At 49.6% G+C, this 18,927-nt stretch overlaps 6 protein-coding genes across 6 annotated transcripts; 4 read left to right on the forward strand and 2 right to left on the reverse strand.

Moving 5' to 3' along the window:
• Nucleotides 1–323: 323 nt before the first annotated feature.
• RhiXN_00589 (cell surface glycoprotein 1) lies at nucleotides 324–3,141 on the reverse strand (the record flags this gene model as incomplete). Its single annotated transcript, XM_043320408.1, has 6 exons — nucleotides 324–1,411; nucleotides 1,499–1,552; nucleotides 1,614–2,834; nucleotides 2,890–2,941; nucleotides 3,009–3,057; nucleotides 3,107–3,141. The coding sequence occupies 6 exons, from the start codon at nucleotides 3,139–3,141 to the stop codon at nucleotides 324–326; spliced, it is 2,499 nt and encodes an 832-aa protein (XP_043179420.1).
• A 310-nt stretch (nucleotides 3,142–3,451) lies between these two features.
• RhiXN_00590 (nucleic acid-binding protein) lies at nucleotides 3,452–4,150 on the forward strand (the record flags this gene model as incomplete). The annotated part of the gene is made up of 6 exons (XM_043320409.1): nucleotides 3,452–3,481; nucleotides 3,529–3,644; nucleotides 3,694–3,740; nucleotides 3,802–3,886; nucleotides 3,940–4,031; nucleotides 4,086–4,150. The coding sequence occupies 6 exons, from the start codon at nucleotides 3,452–3,454 to the stop codon at nucleotides 4,148–4,150; spliced, it is 435 nt and encodes a 144-aa protein (XP_043179421.1).
• A 267-nt stretch (nucleotides 4,151–4,417) lies between these two features.
• Nucleotides 4,418–5,419, forward strand: RhiXN_00591 (uncharacterized protein; the record flags this gene model as incomplete). The annotated part of the gene is made up of 3 exons (XM_043320410.1): nucleotides 4,418–4,637; nucleotides 4,718–4,784; nucleotides 4,888–5,419. The coding sequence occupies 3 exons, from the start codon at nucleotides 4,418–4,420 to the stop codon at nucleotides 5,417–5,419; spliced, it is 819 nt and encodes a 272-aa protein (XP_043179422.1).
• Nucleotides 5,420–6,845: 1,426 nt separating this feature from the next.
• On the forward strand, nucleotides 6,846–8,539 carry RhiXN_00592 (C2H2 zinc finger; the record flags this gene model as incomplete). Its single annotated transcript, XM_043320411.1, has 4 exons — nucleotides 6,846–7,051; nucleotides 7,106–7,177; nucleotides 7,237–7,374; nucleotides 7,432–8,539. 4 exons carry the CDS (start codon nucleotides 6,846–6,848, stop codon nucleotides 8,537–8,539), a joined length of 1,524 nt encoding a protein of 507 aa, XP_043179423.1.
• Nucleotides 8,540–10,530: 1,991 nt separating this feature from the next.
• RhiXN_00593 (ABC transporter) lies at nucleotides 10,531–13,142 on the forward strand (the record flags this gene model as incomplete). Its single annotated transcript, XM_043320412.1, has 8 exons — nucleotides 10,531–10,965; nucleotides 11,020–11,126; nucleotides 11,181–11,796; nucleotides 11,853–12,097; nucleotides 12,153–12,259; nucleotides 12,322–12,728; nucleotides 12,784–12,987; nucleotides 13,041–13,142. 8 exons carry the CDS (start codon nucleotides 10,531–10,533, stop codon nucleotides 13,140–13,142), a joined length of 2,223 nt encoding a protein of 740 aa, XP_043179424.1.
• Nucleotides 13,143–13,302: 160 nt separating this feature from the next.
• Nucleotides 13,303–18,821, reverse strand: RhiXN_00594 (ankyrin repeats; the record flags this gene model as incomplete). The annotated part of the gene is made up of 16 exons (XM_043320413.1): nucleotides 13,303–13,491; nucleotides 13,547–13,716; nucleotides 13,788–14,013; nucleotides 14,068–14,267; nucleotides 14,342–14,537; nucleotides 14,597–16,216; nucleotides 16,272–16,400; nucleotides 16,454–16,651; nucleotides 16,784–17,084; nucleotides 17,536–17,866; nucleotides 17,927–17,940; nucleotides 18,012–18,103; nucleotides 18,162–18,272; nucleotides 18,320–18,465; nucleotides 18,535–18,643; nucleotides 18,705–18,821. The coding sequence occupies 16 exons, from the start codon at nucleotides 18,819–18,821 to the stop codon at nucleotides 13,303–13,305; spliced, it is 4,149 nt and encodes a 1,382-aa protein (XP_043179425.1).
• Between the last annotated feature and the right edge of the window lie 106 nt (nucleotides 18,822–18,927).

Below are 18,927 nucleotides of genomic sequence, written 5' to 3' on the forward strand. Positions count from 1 at the left end.
TCCTAATCTCTAACTGAAACCAGCCATTTCTGTAAAAAAAAAAACCAATACAATTTGTCAAAGAAGAACATCACAAGCCATTGGGCGCACATCTAAGCAACAGAGAAGGAAGAAAAGAGGAGCATACACGTGCCGGAAGGAAATGCGTCAGGTGTCGCATGTTATACAAAAGCATTTCACTTTCCGCATACCAACAATACACCCTACACACAACAAGCACTGAAACAAGGATATCCAAGCAAAGATAAATGTAGCACATCAGATCAAGAGTAAAATCAAGCACACAAAGGAATTGTCCGTGTTGGTTGGGCTTGCAAGCCTATTCAAGCCGAGTCGGTACCGCTGCGCTTCTCCGAGCTACCAAAAAAGACGCTCTTAATCCTACCGAAAATCGAATGACGCTTCTTACGGAGGCTCTCCGGTTTGGTCGACTCAGTTGGGCTCCCGTCTGATTCATCTGGGAAGCGGGTCCTGTTTGCAGGGGTAACGGGCGCGCTCTTCGAGAAGGTCTGGGCGGTAGGAGGGGAAAGGTTGGTATCAAGCTTGGTGGTTTCCTTGGGCGCTGCCTCGGGAACAGCAAGGCTTTCTTTGGGTTGCTCGGTGGCCTCTTTCGGAACGTCTTTCGGGACAACCTCCTCCTTGGGAGCAGCGTCCTCCTTGGGGGCAACATCCTCTTTAGGGGTGACATCCTCCTTGGGAGCGACACTATCATTGACAACGGCTGCTGCTGGAGCCGTATCCTTGCCGGTATCGTCCGGCTTGGGTGCAAATTCCTCTTTTGGAACTGCTGCATCATTAGGTGCGGTATCTTCCGAGACGACAACAGCAACCTTGGGGACAGGTTCTTCAGCAGGAGTGGGTTCCTTGGGGGCAGCAACCTCGGGGGTACCATCGCTGACGGGCTCCTCCTTAGTGGTAGCGGCCTCTTTGGGAATGACGTCCTCGGAATCCTTGAGCGCAACCTGTTCTTTGGCAACAGCTTCTTCGTTGATTACGGCTGGCTCGGGTTCTGACTTGGGTTCGGGCTCGGACTTAGGCTCAGGCTCGGGTGCCACCTTAAGAGGGGCAGGAACTACCTCCTTCAGCTCGGTATCAGGTTGATTGGATTCGGTAGGAGCGGCTTCCTTTAGTTCGTTGTCCACATGAACAGGTTTCTTGGAATCTTCGATCGCTGGAGCGGTTTCCTTGAGCTCTTCAGTCACAGGTGCAGCTTTCGTAATTTCAGCAACTGGGACGACCGTGGGTTCAAGAGGAGCGACCTTCTTTTCATCGGCAACGGGCGTGCTTTCCTCGAGCGCTAGGGTGGTCACAATGTTCTCGGCATGTGCGGGGGTAGAGATAAGAGCATCCGTGGCCGGGGCCCCGGAAGGCTCGAGCAGTGCAGTTGTGGGGACAAGATCCTTTGGGGCAGCTGTCAGGGATCGACACGTACACACCATTCGTCAGTATAGGTGATTTTTTTTTGCCCAGAGACCAGGTTGGAAAGGGTGTTACTTACCGCCAGTAGTGGTAGGCTCGGGCGCAGAGTCGGCGAGAGCGGAGGTTTGTGTATCTTCGACGGGAATCTATGCATCCAGGTTTAATTTGACATTTGATGAATATATTTGTCATACTTGCCTTTTGAGCGTTAATTGGGTCAATCCCAGTAACAGTATGGATAGCTGCTCCAACGCCAGAAAGTACGTATTGCGCTGAGCCATTTTCAGCACCTTCCTTTGCAATAATCGTATCTGTGACAGATTTAGCTTCATCGCTAGATGCAATCTCTTCAACCTTGGCTTTCGCGTCCTGCACAGGAGCACTGTTAACGATGGCTTCGACGTGGGGGGCAGTGGCCTGCTTGACCGCATCAAGGTGAGGGGCAACAGTTTCCTGGACGACCTCGACGTGAGGAGCAACGGCGGCCTGGGCGGCCTCGATATGCGGAGCAACAGCCTCTTTGGCGGCTTCGACGTGAGGTTGGGTAGCCTCGATAGCACTGGCCACAATAGGGATGGCATCCGCAGTAGCCGACTGAACTGAAGTCTCAACAGTGGCATGAGTATCGTTGACAGCAGGAATGACTGTGGTCTTTGCTTGTTCAACATGGGGAGCAGCAGTGTTTTGAACTGTGGCCACGGTGGCCTGGACCTGTTCTGTGACCGGAGCGGTAGTCTCCTGAACTTTTTCAACTATGGGAGCCACCACCTCTTCGACCTTAGCGACCAGAGGAGCGGCTGCCTCCTGGACTTGAGCAATGATGGGGGCAACTTCTTCCTCGACCTTTTCAACAATGGGAATTGCAGATGCGGGAAGAACGGCCGCAGCGGCAGCAACAATCGGAGTGGCGACTGGTTGCGCAGTTGGCTGAACTTCGGGCTCAGTGACGACAGGCTCGGCGGCGGATTTAGTAATAGGCTCTGCGGTTTCCTCAGTAGTGGGCTTAGTAACAAGCTCCGCGGTCTCTTCGGTGGTGGGCTGAGTGGCCGGTGCTGTAGTTGGCTCTTCCGCCGGCTTAGCAGGGGGCTCAGTGCTCGATTTGTCCGCCGAATCGGAATCAGTGGGCAATTTAGAGCCATCGAGCTCAGTGGGAGGGAGGGGAGAAGGAGCAGCCGCCTCAGTGTAGGCCGCAACCGGTTCTGGAGCCGGAGCGGAAGACTCAGGGACGGAAGTAGGACCAGGTGCCGCCGCTGCAACAAGAGTGTCTGCTTCAGGTGCCGGAGCTGCCTTGGCTGGGGCAGTATATACGTTGTTATCATTCGAGCCATCGAGTGTGACGGACTGTTCCTGGCACGTATGCCATACGCCATCGACGACATACTTGTATTGAACTTCAGATCCCCATGGAATTTGAACTGCGCCATGTCAGATACGCTGAGATCCAGTGATCTACGTGAAAAAAATACCCACTTGAGCCAGTGAAGCCCTTGTCATTCTTGGTCAAGGTCAGAGACTTGGACCACTATGATTAAGAAAGGTATTGTTAGCACCGGTACCGGTGGCGGACATCGGTTATTGCGTCAGCTCACGTTATCAAAGGTGCCTGTAAGGATGACTTCTGTAGCATCTGTAGACGGCCTGATAACCCAGTAAGAAGATTTTTTTCCGCGCATAGACTAGTACATACCATGTGAATGTTGCAGTGTGGAGGTCGTCGGCCATGTCGTGGGTGGATTAACTGCCGCTACTGGGGGGGGAGTAGGTAGAGCAAGGTCGTGGGAAAGGTGGATGGGACTGTCAGGAGCAGTTGAACAACAGGAAGATAGGACTCACCTTATGTATTATGGTATTGTGTGTCAGCCCGGGTCGTAAATGCGCTGTTCCAGATGGGGGGTGGTGGACGCTGTTGATACAGAAGGGACCTTCGGCGCCATAACAAATGCGAAAATGAGATCACGCGTGGGTGAGATAAGCCATTGCCAATACTTCGTCATCGCGAAATTCGGTCTCAACTCACCTGTCTATTCGCACCATGCTCGCCCCTGTTCTCCGCACTACACGAGTAAGCCCAGAACCGTTGAATAAGCAACATGTACTGATATGCTTTAGCTCACAACCCGTTCTGCTTTTCCGCCGGCGCGTGGTTTCGCACGCCTGACTCTGATTGGTCGCCTTGGTGCTGATCCTGAATTAAAGACATCTACAAGCGGGGCAGAATATGTAAAGTGTGTATCAATATTTCGGTGAACGGAAGCGCTCTAATACACTCCCAAGATACGTTGTAACAACCGACGTTCCTTCTCGACCCCTACCAGATGGCAGTAAGTCTCAATGCTCCTTACTCGCCTGTCATTAATCTCATCGAATCGACTGATCGCTCAGCATACCCACCACGAGCGAAGTCATGGCACAATATAATATCGTTCACTCCTACTACTTACTCCAAACTTACCGCTTTACGGAAGGGGTTCGTCCGTTCATTTGGGCGTGCGTCCGTGTTAATGATTTAATCCAATTTAGAGCACGAGTATACGTAGAAGCTACATATGAAATGAAGAAGTTGGAGGCAAATGAAGAGTTTCCTTCTCGTCAAGTAGTCAACTTGAGACACGGTGTGTTTCATTTAATTTATATCCAGTCCACCCAGCCTGACCTTGTCTTCACAGAAAAACTTCAAGTTCTCGATAAAGGGCCCAATGCTGAGGCATCTGCTGAACATTTGGACAATTAAGTTGGCTCCTATTCCACTCTTGACTGAAAAAAATGTACAGTATATGGTACGCAGTTCTAGTTGGAATAATATATCTACTTTCATATGTTGCCTTACGCAAATTGATCCAGCCACATCTGTGGCTGTGTCGTGACAACGTATACGTATATATGGGCCTTCCAAGCTCGTCTCGCCACCCGGCGCTCTATGCCCATTGACATCGTTCGTGTATAAAGATACGAACTGGTTACCCAAGTTTCTCATCGAACCCCCACCAAAGCATATAGTATGCCTTACCGTCTCAGCGTTACTGCTGGTCCAAGCCTAGACTTATCGACACACAACCCGGTTGATGTCAACAATGACGATTGTCCTGTGGAGATTTATTCCCCTCACTTTCGTGGCAGGATCACCGTGCGCGTCAAGAACCTTCCTGAAGATCAAGCGCCCATCTCTGAGTCCAGATATTTTAATAACAAGAGCGCAACGTTCAGTTTACAATGCCAAGGTGTGCCTAAGCTATTTTCGCATATTGTAACGTTCGATACTTACAAAATTTACCGTAACATAATTAAAACAAATAAATAGGACAATATGGGAATCATGCAGACGAGTTAAATGTGGATGATATTATGTTCGGGATCGTTTTGCAAAAGTGAGCGGCACCGCCATCCATTCTTCATACGTTTTATCTCCACACATTGTGCTTGGGTGAACCCTTCAAACTGATGTGGCATGGTCCACTTGTTTTCACGTAGACCCCTCAGTGATACTCCACCACTCGGTTTAAGCCTTATTGAGCGTACCATGCGCTTCTTCTGGCCTGTAATGGAAAGCAACCTACAAGATCATACTCCATGGGTACTCTCTCCCATGTTTGCCACCATGAGCCGAGTGCGAGTTCAAGTGGGTTCAGATCCGATTGAGCGGGAACTCGGTTTAAGCTCTCCCGCGCAAAACTACTTCCGCGAATCCCTTGCGACGAATGTGCGATCGCAGCTCCCTCGCTGGCCTGGGATCATGACCGATGCGGAGAGCGAAAGCATTCCGCCTTCCTTCACCCGTCGCCCGCCGAATCGCACTCCCAGATCCCGTGCCTCGAGTTCTTCGCCCCCGCCCACTCCTCGAAGGTCAACTCTATCGCGGACGTTCTCCTACTTTTCTCGGGCAGCTCCGCAAAGCTTAGATGTTCCTGGAACCCCCCAGAACGCAAGAAATATTTTTATCTCCAGTGGTACGAAAACAAATACGCATAGAGCCCACAGACGTTATCACGACCGATTTCCGTAATTCTTTTATTAATTTCCGGGACTTATCCCTCGCCGTTCCCGGAATACCATTCAAGATTGATTTGGGCCGGCACATGGTGGGACGCCCCACTCAGTATGTGTGCCGGTCGAGAACCGGGATTGAATACTGGTCCATTGTATTTACAATTTTCCAAATTGATTAGATGTGTCTTACGGATCACTCGGCGCTTCAGATCACCGAAGTCTAATTTGATGGGCGCCCAACGGCTATGGCCACTTGTGGCCAAAGCCCCAACTGAGCGATCTGACTAACCCTATCTTCCACTCGAATTCATCTGAAGGCGATGCATGACGTCGACCTCTGAACCGCGTGAGCCACCCGGCACCCTGACATTGTTCTCGCTTGGTTATTCGGGCAAATTAATTTCGTGTTCATCATTGAGCTGTCAATCAAGCTGATCTACTGTTGGAGTGATCACTGTTTGTGGCTAGCCACGATCCGGGCCTTGTGTAGAATATGTTCGTTCACGAAGACTTTTTCCGAAAACACAAAATCCCAGACAAATCATTAGTATGTTTCAGCGTTATTTTTCACTCGGAACCTGAGATGAATGCCAAGTTTAGGTGAGTCGTCTATTGTTAAGATTAAAAAAATCGCATTGTTTTTTTTTTGAGTCGCATATATGCGCCTTCTTCGCGATAAATCGAGTTCTTTGGATGGACTAAAACCTGTGATTGTTGAAGCAAAGCCATATGGAGAACATTGTAGTGCATAATTGCTGAGCATAGCCCCTTTCTCTGTTCTGAGAACGTCTTGTGTCTCACTTGCGTGCGAGTGACCAATAGGAGGGAGTATGAGAATGGTCGATCATAATATACACACAATAGAAATTCCTGGGAATTTTACGATTACGCGCGCAGCGGAGTTTGTGCGATCAGTTGTAAACAGGGTGCGCCTAGATCCCTTCGCACCGATCCATCTCCCAGTGAGAACAACGTTCAATCGGCTGTGCCCGTTCACCGACACTGTTTCTTCTGGGATTTCACCGTTACTTAACTATGTGGTCCATTGTTCCGGTGACTCTGCTGCACTTACTGCACTTTTTACACTGTCTCAGAGCGGAGTCAGACTCCATGGCCCAAGTACAGTATTAACAACGGCTCTTGAGGGGACACGGCCCCTAATTTTAAGGAGCCTTTGTCTTTATTATCCTACTTGGACCATAATCACGAGTCAATATGCTTCGGAGCGAGGGGGTCACTTGGACCTTTTCGATTGTACGAAGGAGCCGGCTGCCACTATAGGGGGTCGGGGATCCGACTTTTAAGTCCAAAGGTCTTGGGGGGAGAAACTCTCGCCACACCCCTCTCACCCGTTCGACCTCTAGTTAGGCACTTTACATTCTTAACCGTACGCTTGAAGTGTTCTGGTCCATCTCCCTGCCAATCTCGTCAACCTCTTAACCATGGGACACTCTGGCATAGCCGGTCGATTCAAGCCGGCTTCCCCTCCGGGTAGCCTCCCTCCCACTTCCACTCTCAGTTCCAAATGTTCGATCAATAAGCCAAGCCCAAAGGGAAACTTCGTCTGCAAGGAGTGTGGCAATGATAAATGGACCAATCAATCTGCTCTCTCCCGACACGAGAGGACCCACAAGGATAATAAAGATAGGTATGCGCCTGGTTAGCATAGCCTCTTTTGCCCCCAAATTCACATCATGTTAAGGCAGTATCAGTGTACTCTGTGCCCTATGGGATTTACCCAGAAAACTGCTCTATCTACTCATTTTAACACGCAGTAGGTTACGCGCCAAGCTCAGTCAATACGAGGATTGATAAGCTAACAAACTCTCCAAGCTCTGGTGCACGTCCTCATCGGTGCCGTGCTGGGTGTGACCGATCATTCTCTGATCCATCCTCCCGTGGGCGACACGAGAACGAGATTCATAACCCCGCACATGGGTTCAAATGTCTTCGTCCTGGCTGTAACGAATCGTAAGTGTATTGGTCTCACAGCATCCGCCTTCATATTCATACATCCTACCGTCCTAGATTTAAGCGCAAAGGCATGTTTGGGGACCATATGGTCAACGCCCATGCGTGGCCTAATAAGGAGTCGATCAGTCCGGCCGTCTTCACAGCTGCCAAAGCCAAATGTGCAGAGGACTACAGGGCGGCTAATGGGAATCAAACGGCCAGCTCAAATATCTCTAACCAAAACGCCGGTGCTAATACGAGTGACTTTGACGACGATGGCTCTCTGGCAGCACCAGTCAAAAGATCTAATTTTAACCGGAAACACTTGCGTTCCGACTCTACATCTTCGGACGATTTCAAGCCTCCCCCTACGAAGAAGCATCTCTCGCGGCGTAACGCAGTGGCCTCCATCACTTCTTTCAGTCCTCAGGATGCTGATAATACCCGTCTGGGTCACCAACGCAGTGGTCCAGACGATCGCGGCATCACCACCACCACCACCACCACCACCACCAAGAACAACCCGATTGCCGACGCCTTTTTGAGTTGCTATCAGCCGGGTCCTCACGCCGCTTCTCCTTATACCGACGCCATAAGCCGTGTGCAAAACAATTCAACTTCCCCAGCACACTCTGTAATCGGCGAATATAGTACCGCACAGCTGGGAGGAGCCACCCCCAACACAGTATCGAATGCTGCTAGTTATGAATCCTCTTCCGAAAACTCTGTGCTCCCTGAGACACATTGGCCCACGACTTCGTACGAACACCCATGGCCTCTCGAGAATGACATGCTTCGGGCGTCTCATGGTACCGATGTAAAGTCAGTTTATACTAGGGCACGTGAGGATATCTATCAAGGCAACACTGTACCGCAGAATCGTTTGGAGATGTTCTACACCACCACCACTAGCAATATCTACCCGCCCATAGGCGAGTACCAAGCCAAACCTCCATCTGGGTCATCATCCTTGAATCTGGACTACGGTCAGGCTGCTATCAATGCATTTCGAGATCGTCAGGTACTTGTAAGGGCCCCCAGCGATTACAGTGTCTCATCTCATTCGGATTCGAACAGTCAAGGCATGCTTGAGTCCAATTGCAAGCCACTAGATGGTGTCGCCGACCGTAACTTGCATATCCCCCGATCCGTAACTGGCCATGGCGGACGTTTGTACTATTAGCTCTCATAAAGCTTGTTTTGTCGTTTCGTTTCCAGGTCCCCTGCTCTATAATGTATCCATAACTCTACCTTAACATTCATCCATACGTATATCTTTTTCGTTTCATTGTGTATGCTTTTTGTCAGTAACTTAAATGCACTACCTGAACCCATTCTTTCGATGTTCTCATAAGTTTGCAAGGCAAGGTAAGAAAGCTGTCGATGAACAACGAAAGAGTGGATTGGGGCAATAGCCTCTGCACTCCGTAGCGCCTACCATCAATGAACATCCTCGGCGATCACAGCGTGTTGTCCCTCCCGCATTGTCAATCAAATGGGCCGTGCACGCGCCAGCCACATGGGCGTGTTTGAGCTAAGGTTGATGATGAGACAATTCGTCAGCCGGCTCATGTGTGGGATGGCGCGCATGGTGTGTGGTCAAGGCCGGATCAGGCGCCTAAAGTGTATCCAACTTTGTGGTTGGAGCGACATCAAAACAGACACCTCGCTGGACAAACTAATTAAAACCTGGGGTCCTGACACGTGATTATCGGAATAGCTCTCCATGAGGCAGGAGTTCACAGTACATGAGGCTCGCTGTCTTGTACTGATGATTTCCACAATCATATCTGCGAAACTTCCAGCACTAATCCAAAGGCTCCGAGATTAGTCGAGCCTAGAGGATGAGCATATTTCCGAACTCTAGACTTTGGGGTATGCCTCCTGGTGGGGGAGTTGCCAGGTATGCGCGTCCTTATGTGGCAGCCAGAAGGCATACCAGCGGGAAGAATTTACTATTACAGGCCAAGGGGCGAGACTTGCGACACTCGTTCATGTCACAGAACCATCTAACTTTGCACATCCAGACAACCTCGCCATGGCGCTGGCTGCGGCTGGCACTTTTATTCAATACTCTCCGTTACCCTCTCTCGACCGCCGTTCCCACGTAGAATAAACTGACCGTTCAGGGATTGTTCGTTTGAATTCTTGGGTTCAGTACACGCATCTGTCTTTGGTTTCGGTATCAGTATTCACACGAAACACTTCCCATTGGCATTCAGACTGCGACATATGGGCGCCTTCTTAGCCAGATAAAATACATATGTAAGTCTAACTTTCCTAAATTTCAAGCCTAGTTTTACCCAGTTTTCCTACAGCCTTTAGCCTCAATTTCCCTCGATTTTTAATCACATAACCTCATGGGGTTGGATGTGCGTGAGTCTCTCTGTAATCCAGGGCCAATCAATTTCAGCCCCATTCAGTCGAAATGCACGTCAGTGTGACGTTCCCCAAGCCAGCCTGGAGGTAGCCTGCAGGCATGAGTGGACGCGGAAGCTCTGTTGGTCGCCAGACAGAGCTCACGCAAGAGCTTGAATAGGATATGCCTCGCACGAGAGCAAGACCGCGTGGATGAGGACCCCGGACAGGCCGCGACGAATTGCAAAAAGGGAATCAGTACCGTATTGTCCCAATAAGTACGGCAAGATGATATTTTGGTATGGTTGGCTGTGCTGAGGCCCCAACAGGAGAGCTCAGGCGGGCTGCTGTCTCCGGTGGGGCTGCCCGTGGACACCGCTTTTCTAACATTCGGCGGGTGGACGAGATTGCTTGGCATTGTTTACAAGGTCAAACATACACGACATACTGGGGGCAGTGTTGGCCCCTCGCTGGGTACATAATACCGTATATGGTGTGGCGGCTCGGTCGTGAGCGCTGGACCCGACCTACGGAGTTTGGGAAGAAGGCGATGTTATGGCGCTGAGAATCACCTCATATTTTTTCGGCTGCAATGACAATTAGGCCCGGCTCTGCCGTTTGGCTCCTACTCGCCTTTCCCGGCATTCGGTTTCGGAGACTCGCAACCACCGATGACTTCCAATGGGCCCGCTTGGTTTATGTTTCGAGGGGACGTTGTTCTCACAGTTTCCCCTCATTGTCTCCCTCCCCGACTGATTTCGCTTCAGCCCCCTGCTTATATAGCCCACTGTGACTGTCTTACCGACATCCGCCAGCATGATCTTCTCTGCGCTCCCTGCGCTACTACACTGTTCCTGGCTTCGCGTCGGCCCTTTGGGCAAGGACATTGACGATACCGAATGTGATGACGAACCTGATCAGCCTCCCCGTGTTTTTGAACGCAAAGAGTCTGATAATGTGATGGCCGAGCCAATGAGCAGCGTCAACGCAAAGCAAGACAAGATATACCAGGCGTGGTTATCCTCGAGGCAAATTCGAGATGGGCAGGTGCTCGCCCCTGGTCAGCCGAGGCGGATGACCCCAGCCAACATCGTCATTGCTCTGCGCATCCTGAGCGTCTGTCTCATCGATCTTTTGGAATTGCTCTGGGGGGTGCATCCCATACGCACCATTGCATTAATCCTTCATAATTTTGTTCGGGGGGTCCTGCCAGCAGCCAGGCTACATTCGCAGGCACGGATCATCGATGCGGTCAGTGGCAGACAGGTCAAAGTTAGATAGACTATGACTAATACCCAGAGATAGATCCAAACAAGCCTAACAACGGGCGATATTGCACTCGAAAAAATAGGCAGATCATTAGGAATAGAAATCCTACGCATGCTCGCAGAGTCTCTTTTCGACTCACTCACGTACGTTTTTTTAAAGCACTTTTAACATCTGAACTAATCGCCACATACGTGTAGAACACAGAATGAAACGTTGGTGCAGCAAAGCGTCAGGTATCGAGTCGAATACCTTCAGATTCAACTCCGACTCAGGCTGGACATCCCTACTCTGGCCGATCCAGATGTTGCTGCATTGTTAAACGAATCCGACATGTTCGTGCACTCGTTTTCAGGCGCCGGTGGCTTTGGCTTGCTGTCACCCTTCGATCTGATTCGAACTGTTTCAACTCTCTCCGAGCTCGCAACCCAATTATATTTGGTGTGGTCTATGTCGGCAGGCCTGTTGGATACATCGCATATACTTACGCTTGTCTTCGCTTTCTTGCCATCCATGCTTTCGTGGGCTAGTTCGCGGGTTTCCCAGTTGCTCTCTTGTCCGTGGCCAGATTACGGCGAAGATTCTGAAGGTGCGGGGCACTCTGAGCGACACGAGCGGATGCGCAGACTGGCCCACGACAAATATCATAAGCCAGAAATTCTTCTCTTTGGGCTCAGCGATTGGATCTTGGAAAACTGGGCGAATGCGCGGAAGTCTGTGCTTGGACTTTCGGCTTCGCAAGAGTCAACAACCGCTAGTACATTTCGGGAAATGGCGCGGTCAAGCTCATCTGAATTGTTTGGGATGGTACAGCAAGTACGTCATGAGTCACTTGATCAGTAGAATGTTTCGAAACTAAATTCATAAAACAGATCCCATTGGCTTTGCAGTTGGGTAAATCTTCGCTCGGTACCATTACTATGTATCGTTCAGCGGTTCATCAACTCGCTTTTACCTTCTCGTCGCTCGTAACAACATTTTCTATGGCCTTCCAAGCGGTTTTCCTAATGGCAGCGTTCCACGCTTCATTGAACTTGAAGCCTGCACTCGAACCTGCACCGGAAACCAAGACCCCTTATGAAAGTTCATATGACGGTGGAATGGCTCTTCAACTCAAGTACGTTCTTGTTCGGCCATTCGTGGTCTGCTCTCCTGATGTCCCACAAATGTAGGAACGTGACCTTCACCTATCCTGGCCAAAAGGAGCCAACCTTGAGGGGCATTAACCTAGACGTTCGCGCTGGGGAGACACTTGCCATAATTGGGATCAACGGTGCCGGTGCGTGCAGATTCCGATGCCATATGTCATGTGAAATGAGGCTAAGCCCGAGTCATGCTTAGGTAAAACGACGCTAATGCATGTTCTACTTCGCCTGTTTGACTTTACATCAGGAGAATTCCTCATCAACGGTGTTGATATCCGGCGGTACTCGCCTGCCGACCTCCACCGTCGCACAACAGCGCTTTTCCAATCGTTTTCCAAATTCGGAAATGCCACTGTTCGCGAGAATACTGGTACAGGCGACATATCCCGCATTTCTTCTAATGAGGCGGTGGAAGAGGCTTTGAAACGTGGGAGTGCCACTGCCCTCCTCGAGTCACTACCCTTTGGTCTAGAAACCAAGCTAGACTTTGGTGGATTTAGTTCACATGCTCCAGTAGATCTCTGCGCCCCACACGGACACAAATCAGGGAGCTATACAGGAGTGCATCGGCAAGAGGAGCGTTTTGGTCTTAGCGGGGGGGAGGTATGTAACAGAATTCAATTTTATATTCGCATTGATTCAGTGAATCCCGTTGCAGTGGCAACGTCTGGCCCTTTCCCGCGCATTTATGAGGCTGGGATCCGCCGATTTGGTCTGCTTGGACGAGCCCACGGCCTCGTTGTCTCCCGAAGCGGTTAGACAAGTTTATCAGTCCCTTTTGAATCGCAACGAAAAAAGAGTACGAAAGCGAACAACTATATTTATTACTCACCGACTGGAAGAAGCCCGCTTGGCTGACCGGGTAAGTTACAATAACAGTGATAGGTTTTCCTAGTATTAACAGATCATTCTCAGATTGCTGTCTTCAAAGACGGTATTATTTCTGAAATTGGCCGACATGAAGAGCTCATGAGATTGGGGGGCTCATATGCTGCTTTACACCATCAAGGATCATGAACCATACTCTCTGCTCATACTTATCACAGTATTTTTCGTTCAGTTTATCCTTAACCGAATTTAGATCGTCCAACAAGGGCGCCAGTGTGAATTATGTATTTTAGTGTATCTCTATGTTCTTGCACATATTGTATCTTCAATGCTTATTGTTTCAAGTGCTTCATAATTGATGGCCTGATGGAAAATGATCATGCATCGTCAGCACTCCCTGCGTGAGAGTAGCATCGAGGTTCAGAGGTTCAAGATCTGGCCCAACCGGTAGGCTGACCGTCACTTGGTCGGGTAACCCAAACGAACCCAGCAGGATATTCGAATCTCGGACAGCTTGTGCTATAGTTGGAACTTGGCGCTGGAGGATGACCTTGATCAGTGACTACTACATAGAGTACTATCGGCCCACTTACTATTAAGCGGGCATCAACCAAAACACCTAGAAGATTATTCTCCTTTGCGAAGTCAACTGCGCCGCTGATGCTCCGTTGTCGCAAATCCCCCCGAGCTGTTTCGATACTCGCCTCTGCGTCGTGGTTTTCACGAGGCAGCATTCCACAGTAACTAGAAAAGAACACTGGGTCTGTGGGAAGGGCAACGTGTCACCGATCCGTTCCGAGAGGGTAGACATGGCTATCCCATTCGGTCACTCACAATTTGGCTGCTTCCAATTCAAGGCAGTGCATACGGAGGGGCAAAACGATGTCAACACTAGTTTACGTCTTGACGACTGTAAATCGCTGGTCCGACTTGGGCGGGAGACCGCATATACAGTACGAAGAACAGAATCAACGATGGCATTCAGATCCTGTTTAGGTCTTCGGTCCGATCCTGGTGACCAAGCAAGCTCGATACATGCACCCAATGTTAGGGGTAGCACCTATGCACTCATTAAGAACATGAGCTTCTGTGTGAAAGAAATCCGATCACCTACCGTTAAGGCATGCTCTAGGGAATAGAAACCTGATGATAAAGAGAAATGCCATTCTGAAGTAGACGTGGGGTCTCCCTTCAGTGTATCTCCCTGAGAAAGACTCTTGAACTGCGCATACGTCACGACCCCAATACTCAAGTCAAACCCATGAACTGGCAGCCATTTACGTGAAAATACCACAGGCACAAGATCCCGAGTAACTTGTACGATAAGGTGAACGAATTCTCCAGTTAGTGAGGACGTGATGACTGTCCCCCGGCGGCAATTAAGGGACCAGTTACATTCAGAGCAGGGGATGCGTTCGCAGAATTAGCGCCCGCCGCAAAGCCTTGACGCGAAGCAGGTTGCCTTGCAGGTGTTGTTACTGAATTCAGAGGTGCAGTTGAAGACTTCCAGTAAGTTTCGAACTTGCTGCTCAAATCGAAACCTGCGCTGCTGAAGGGTGTGATTATGCACACATCAAATGAAACCTAACAATGCCATAGGTGTTACGAGACCGCGACGTCTTTAGCAAAGGTCGAAATCATACCTGGCCTATGAGGTGTAATCGGTGGTCCAATATCGGCAAAATAATCATTCCTGTGCCTTGTAGTTCAGTGAACGAGTGGGAAAGCGCCACAGCTCGCCCAATAGCCTTAGATCCAAATGAGGGATAGACTGAGAACTCTAACGTTAGGTTTTGTAATCCCTTAACTTGGAGGGAGAATATGTCTTGGTCATCTGAGAGTGGTAGGACAACATTGAATGAGGGATCGGTAGCGGAGAAATTGGATGTCGCCACCAGTTTCAGTGATGGGTTGGACTGAGGGAGCGCTTTGCTGGAAATTCCCTGTAAACGGGGGACCAGCTGAACGCCAGCCACAGGGTGAAGAACGTGACTGTCATGTAACGTCCATGGGCACCCAAGCGCAATTTGAACAAGATGATTCTGATCAAGGTAGTTGTGCCCGTAAACTCGGAAGGGCATAATAGGCGGAGGTAATGAGAGAGTTGGTATAGGATCAGCATCAAGGTCAAAATCAAGGGGCGCATCTAGGTCGGACGCAGGGGATATTGAAGAAGCTTTTGTTGATTTGGACATTGTACCATGTAGGGGATGAATTGCTTGACTAAGCGCATGCATACAGTCGATGTGACCGAACCAGGTAGCGTAGTGGACAGGTTGTCTACCAACGTCATCAAGAGCAGTCTGGTTGTGTCCGGCTTCGAGTAGCAGCTTCACACACTCAATACGGCCGTAACGTGCGGCATGAAATAGCGGCGTCCATTCGTTGTATTTGTCGGGAATATCGTCCTGGAATGGGTCGCGAAGTAGCAACCGACATATCGCGTCATGGCCTTCTTGAGCCGCAAGGTGAAGCGGAAGTTCTCCATTCGAATTTGGTTGGCTAGTAGCTCCGTGCGCGAGTAGCAGTAAAACCACGTTCCTGTGGCCATGTTTACAAGCCAAAGAAAGAGGGGCGAGGTCCTGTCCCGCTTGCGCAGACATTGGATTAACGTGTCCGTCGACCAGAAGCGCACTACAGCACTCTAGATGTCCATTGACAGTTGCATGAATGATTGGGGAGAAATTATCCATATCTAGAGCATCCGAAGGAGCGCCCGAAGCGAGTAGCGCCCTGCACACATCTGAATGGCCTTTTAGCGCGGCATAATGAAGCGCGCTTCGCGCATATACGTCAAGTTTGGACGGGTCGACCCCCCGAGCAAGCGCCATCTCAACCAACCGTAACTGACCGGATAAAGCAGTTTCATGTAGGAAGGTTCGTCCGCTTATATCGTCTATCGCTTCGATATCGAAAGGAGGAGAATCGACAATCACATCCGAGACAATACGCGGGGCCTCAATTGCTGCTCTCCATAATATCCGGATAATATGATTCTTGTCTGATGTCGTTATCGCCTCTTGAGCCAGGGATAAAAGCTGTCGAATATGAGTTTCATTCGGTTCAGAGTTCTGAATGGCCTTGTTGAGGTTGCCTTCCAAGTCCGCAATTGCACTGCTATGCCTCACGCGACTAAGCGCAATGTGTTGTGTCAGCATGAGATCACCAGAACCCAATCCTGGCTGGACGGGCGAGTCATCTATAGAAGCGTTTGTAAGGTCAAGCAGGCATGCAGCTACCGTATCAGACAATTCTGCGATGAGCTACCACGACGGTGGAGGTTATTTAGGCTAACTAAAAGATGAATGTCATATTTACCTCTCGATTGAAGACGGGCTGGACCTCGACTTGACGAGCAAGGTACAACTCCTTTGTTCGTGATTTCGAACGTTTATCCCATTTCTTGAGAATTTTCCGAAAGCCGGTAGCGTTGAGTTCGATAAAACTCTATTCTCGGCATGTGAGTATATTACGGACAATGTACCAGGATCGAAATCCACCTGTAATTTGCTCAAATCTCTTTCGAGAAGTCGAAATCCTTCATGGACCGCCCGCCACTCGACCCCATCCGCTTCATCTATATTGGAATCGCCCGAGCTTCGAGCACCCGATCGTTTCGCAGCAGCTTTTCGCTTGGAAAGAAGAGTCGCAAGTCGCAGTTTAAGTTCGCCTTCCTTAAGCAAGTAGAATGAGTTGATCTGTACACCCAATAGCGTCCCCCGACCTCGAAAAGTAAGTAGGGGTCAGATACAGTGATGGTAATCTGTGCGCGCCTTTTCAAGCTCTCGCTCAAGCTTGAAGAAGAATGCGGCTTTGTGGGCGTGAAATACGTTTCCGGCACCTGGGGGATCGTGCTCTTGCCCCGGGTAGAGTGACAGCGTTGTCGTTGAGAAACCATCGGGTAATTCAGAAGCAACTTCGGTTGGTGGTACATTCTCAATCTGGACAGGCTGGCTCGCGAGATTCAATAGGTCGGTGGGTCGAACGGCATCATATTGGGAGATTTGAGACGATGCAAGTGATGATATTATCTTCTTCAATGCCTTATAGTCGAGGTAATATGCACCCCATCCAGGTATTTGTTGGCTTTGGATCTGTTTTCCAAACTGTGCCATAGAGATGTTGTCAGGACTGCGACGGATTGAGCCAGGGTATATATTCTAACCTTCATTGTAATCCGAGACTTATAGCAATTGGCATTGGCAAGCGCAACACGAGTTAGCCTGGGAGCCTACAGGCACTGAATTTTTGACGTCGAAAACAGTCCACGGCTATGGAGAGCGAGATGCTGAGCAATACCCACTCAAGCGCGGGTGGATCAGGACATGACCAAACAATCACCCGCACGTTCGTCTTTAACAAACACTGATTTGCTCAAGGTAATTTGACCACCAAACTGCTCACACAGGTATATGGAAGGATGGATACGAAAACAAGGTAAAGCAATAAGCCTATTCGTGATTTCAGAATAAATCACATCAAAATCTTCCGAAGCTGCCAAATCCGCGCCGGGAGTAACGTCACAGGACATCGAGCGTGTTCTTCGACGTAGCTGTAAATGCACCGGTAGCAAAAAGCGTACCCAGTCGGGAGTGCTGTAGCGTTTTGGAGTCTTTCATGGCACAATGGGCATATTCCGTAGGGTAGGTCGCCAATGCCCAATCCACGTGGATGGGGACTTAGTTTTGCCGGGGGTGGGATAGCAGGTCCAGAGCGGGGAGCGGAGAGGGCACGTGCTGGGGAGGAGGGCGAATACCACCACTCCAGGAATTTAAGGAAGAATATGGATATTGGGAGAAGGAGTTTGAGAGAGTCGAGGAGCTGCCGTCGGCTATGGAACAAATAATGCCGAATCAAAGCCAAAACGCCCGAGGGTCGCGCGGGATCCTTGTCTGCGCTTTTTGGGACATAGCCTGCGATGCAATAATCATTTCAATTTGCGGGAATATGCGGCATTTAGATATCCTACTTACATAGTCTGCGGAACCTAAGCGTCGAATATCAACACCCATCCATGCAAGCCAAGGCCTATGAAAGGGTGTCTTATCAAACAAATACCCCAAGCTATGAGCTAACTGCCAAAGCTCCATGCCCAAATTCATCCAGGGATAGATTGATTTGTATGCATTTTTGAGTTTATCTGCCAGTGTCTAGTTATAGAGACAACTCAGCAAGTTCGTCAAAAAAGGGATGATCGCATATACTGACCAGCTGGCTCAACGATGGCCGGGAGGCACCATCAACCAAACTTGAATCAATTCCGCCTCCAAAGTCTTCGTAGTACTGGTGCGCCTTGGCGCGAAGGTAGGGAATACCCACCTAGTGCGACTTTAGCAATACGAGGATGATTCCGGACCAATACTCACGAGGAAGAACAAGGACCGGTTTATATCTCTTGGTTGAAGTTTCTCATGAGGTGAGATCTCATTGAGGGCCGCATTTACCCTGACAGTTTCGACGGCAGGCGTGCGTCGTCGTTTCAATCCATAAAAGTTCTCTGCAAAAGAGGCACCTGATAAACAGGAAATGAATTGCAAGGTGATAAGCGATGGGATATATTCGTCGGCTATTTATCACTCACCATGTACTTTGAGATAGTGTCTTTCCACTATAAGCATAAGTATTGAGTAGAATTCCTCGAAACGATTTACTAATCGGATCAAGTATCTAGGGTATTGCTGTGCGAACACCTGGAGGGAGCAACGAGAGACCAGTTCGTGAAAGTTTCGAATTCACAATACATAGACTTACGGCTAGGATATACTTGATAGCCGGTTGGAGGGTGTCGCGCAGTTGTTCTTGTGCGATAAGTTCGAGCAGGGAGGGGCGATTTGGGTCAAGACCAGTGATATCTCCGAGAAACTCCATGCTTGGAGGCTGTCTTGGGAATGTATACTTGATATGATTTCAGTCGTGAGCTACCGGCTTGTTGGTCACTTTATGGAAACTAGCTATTGACACAGCAGTATTTATG

The sequence above is a fragment of the Rhizoctonia solani genome, chromosome 4 (genome assembly GCF_016906535.1).
Source record: "Rhizoctonia solani chromosome 4, complete sequence".
NCBI lineage: Eukaryota > Fungi > Basidiomycota > Agaricomycetes > Cantharellales > Ceratobasidiaceae > Rhizoctonia > Rhizoctonia solani.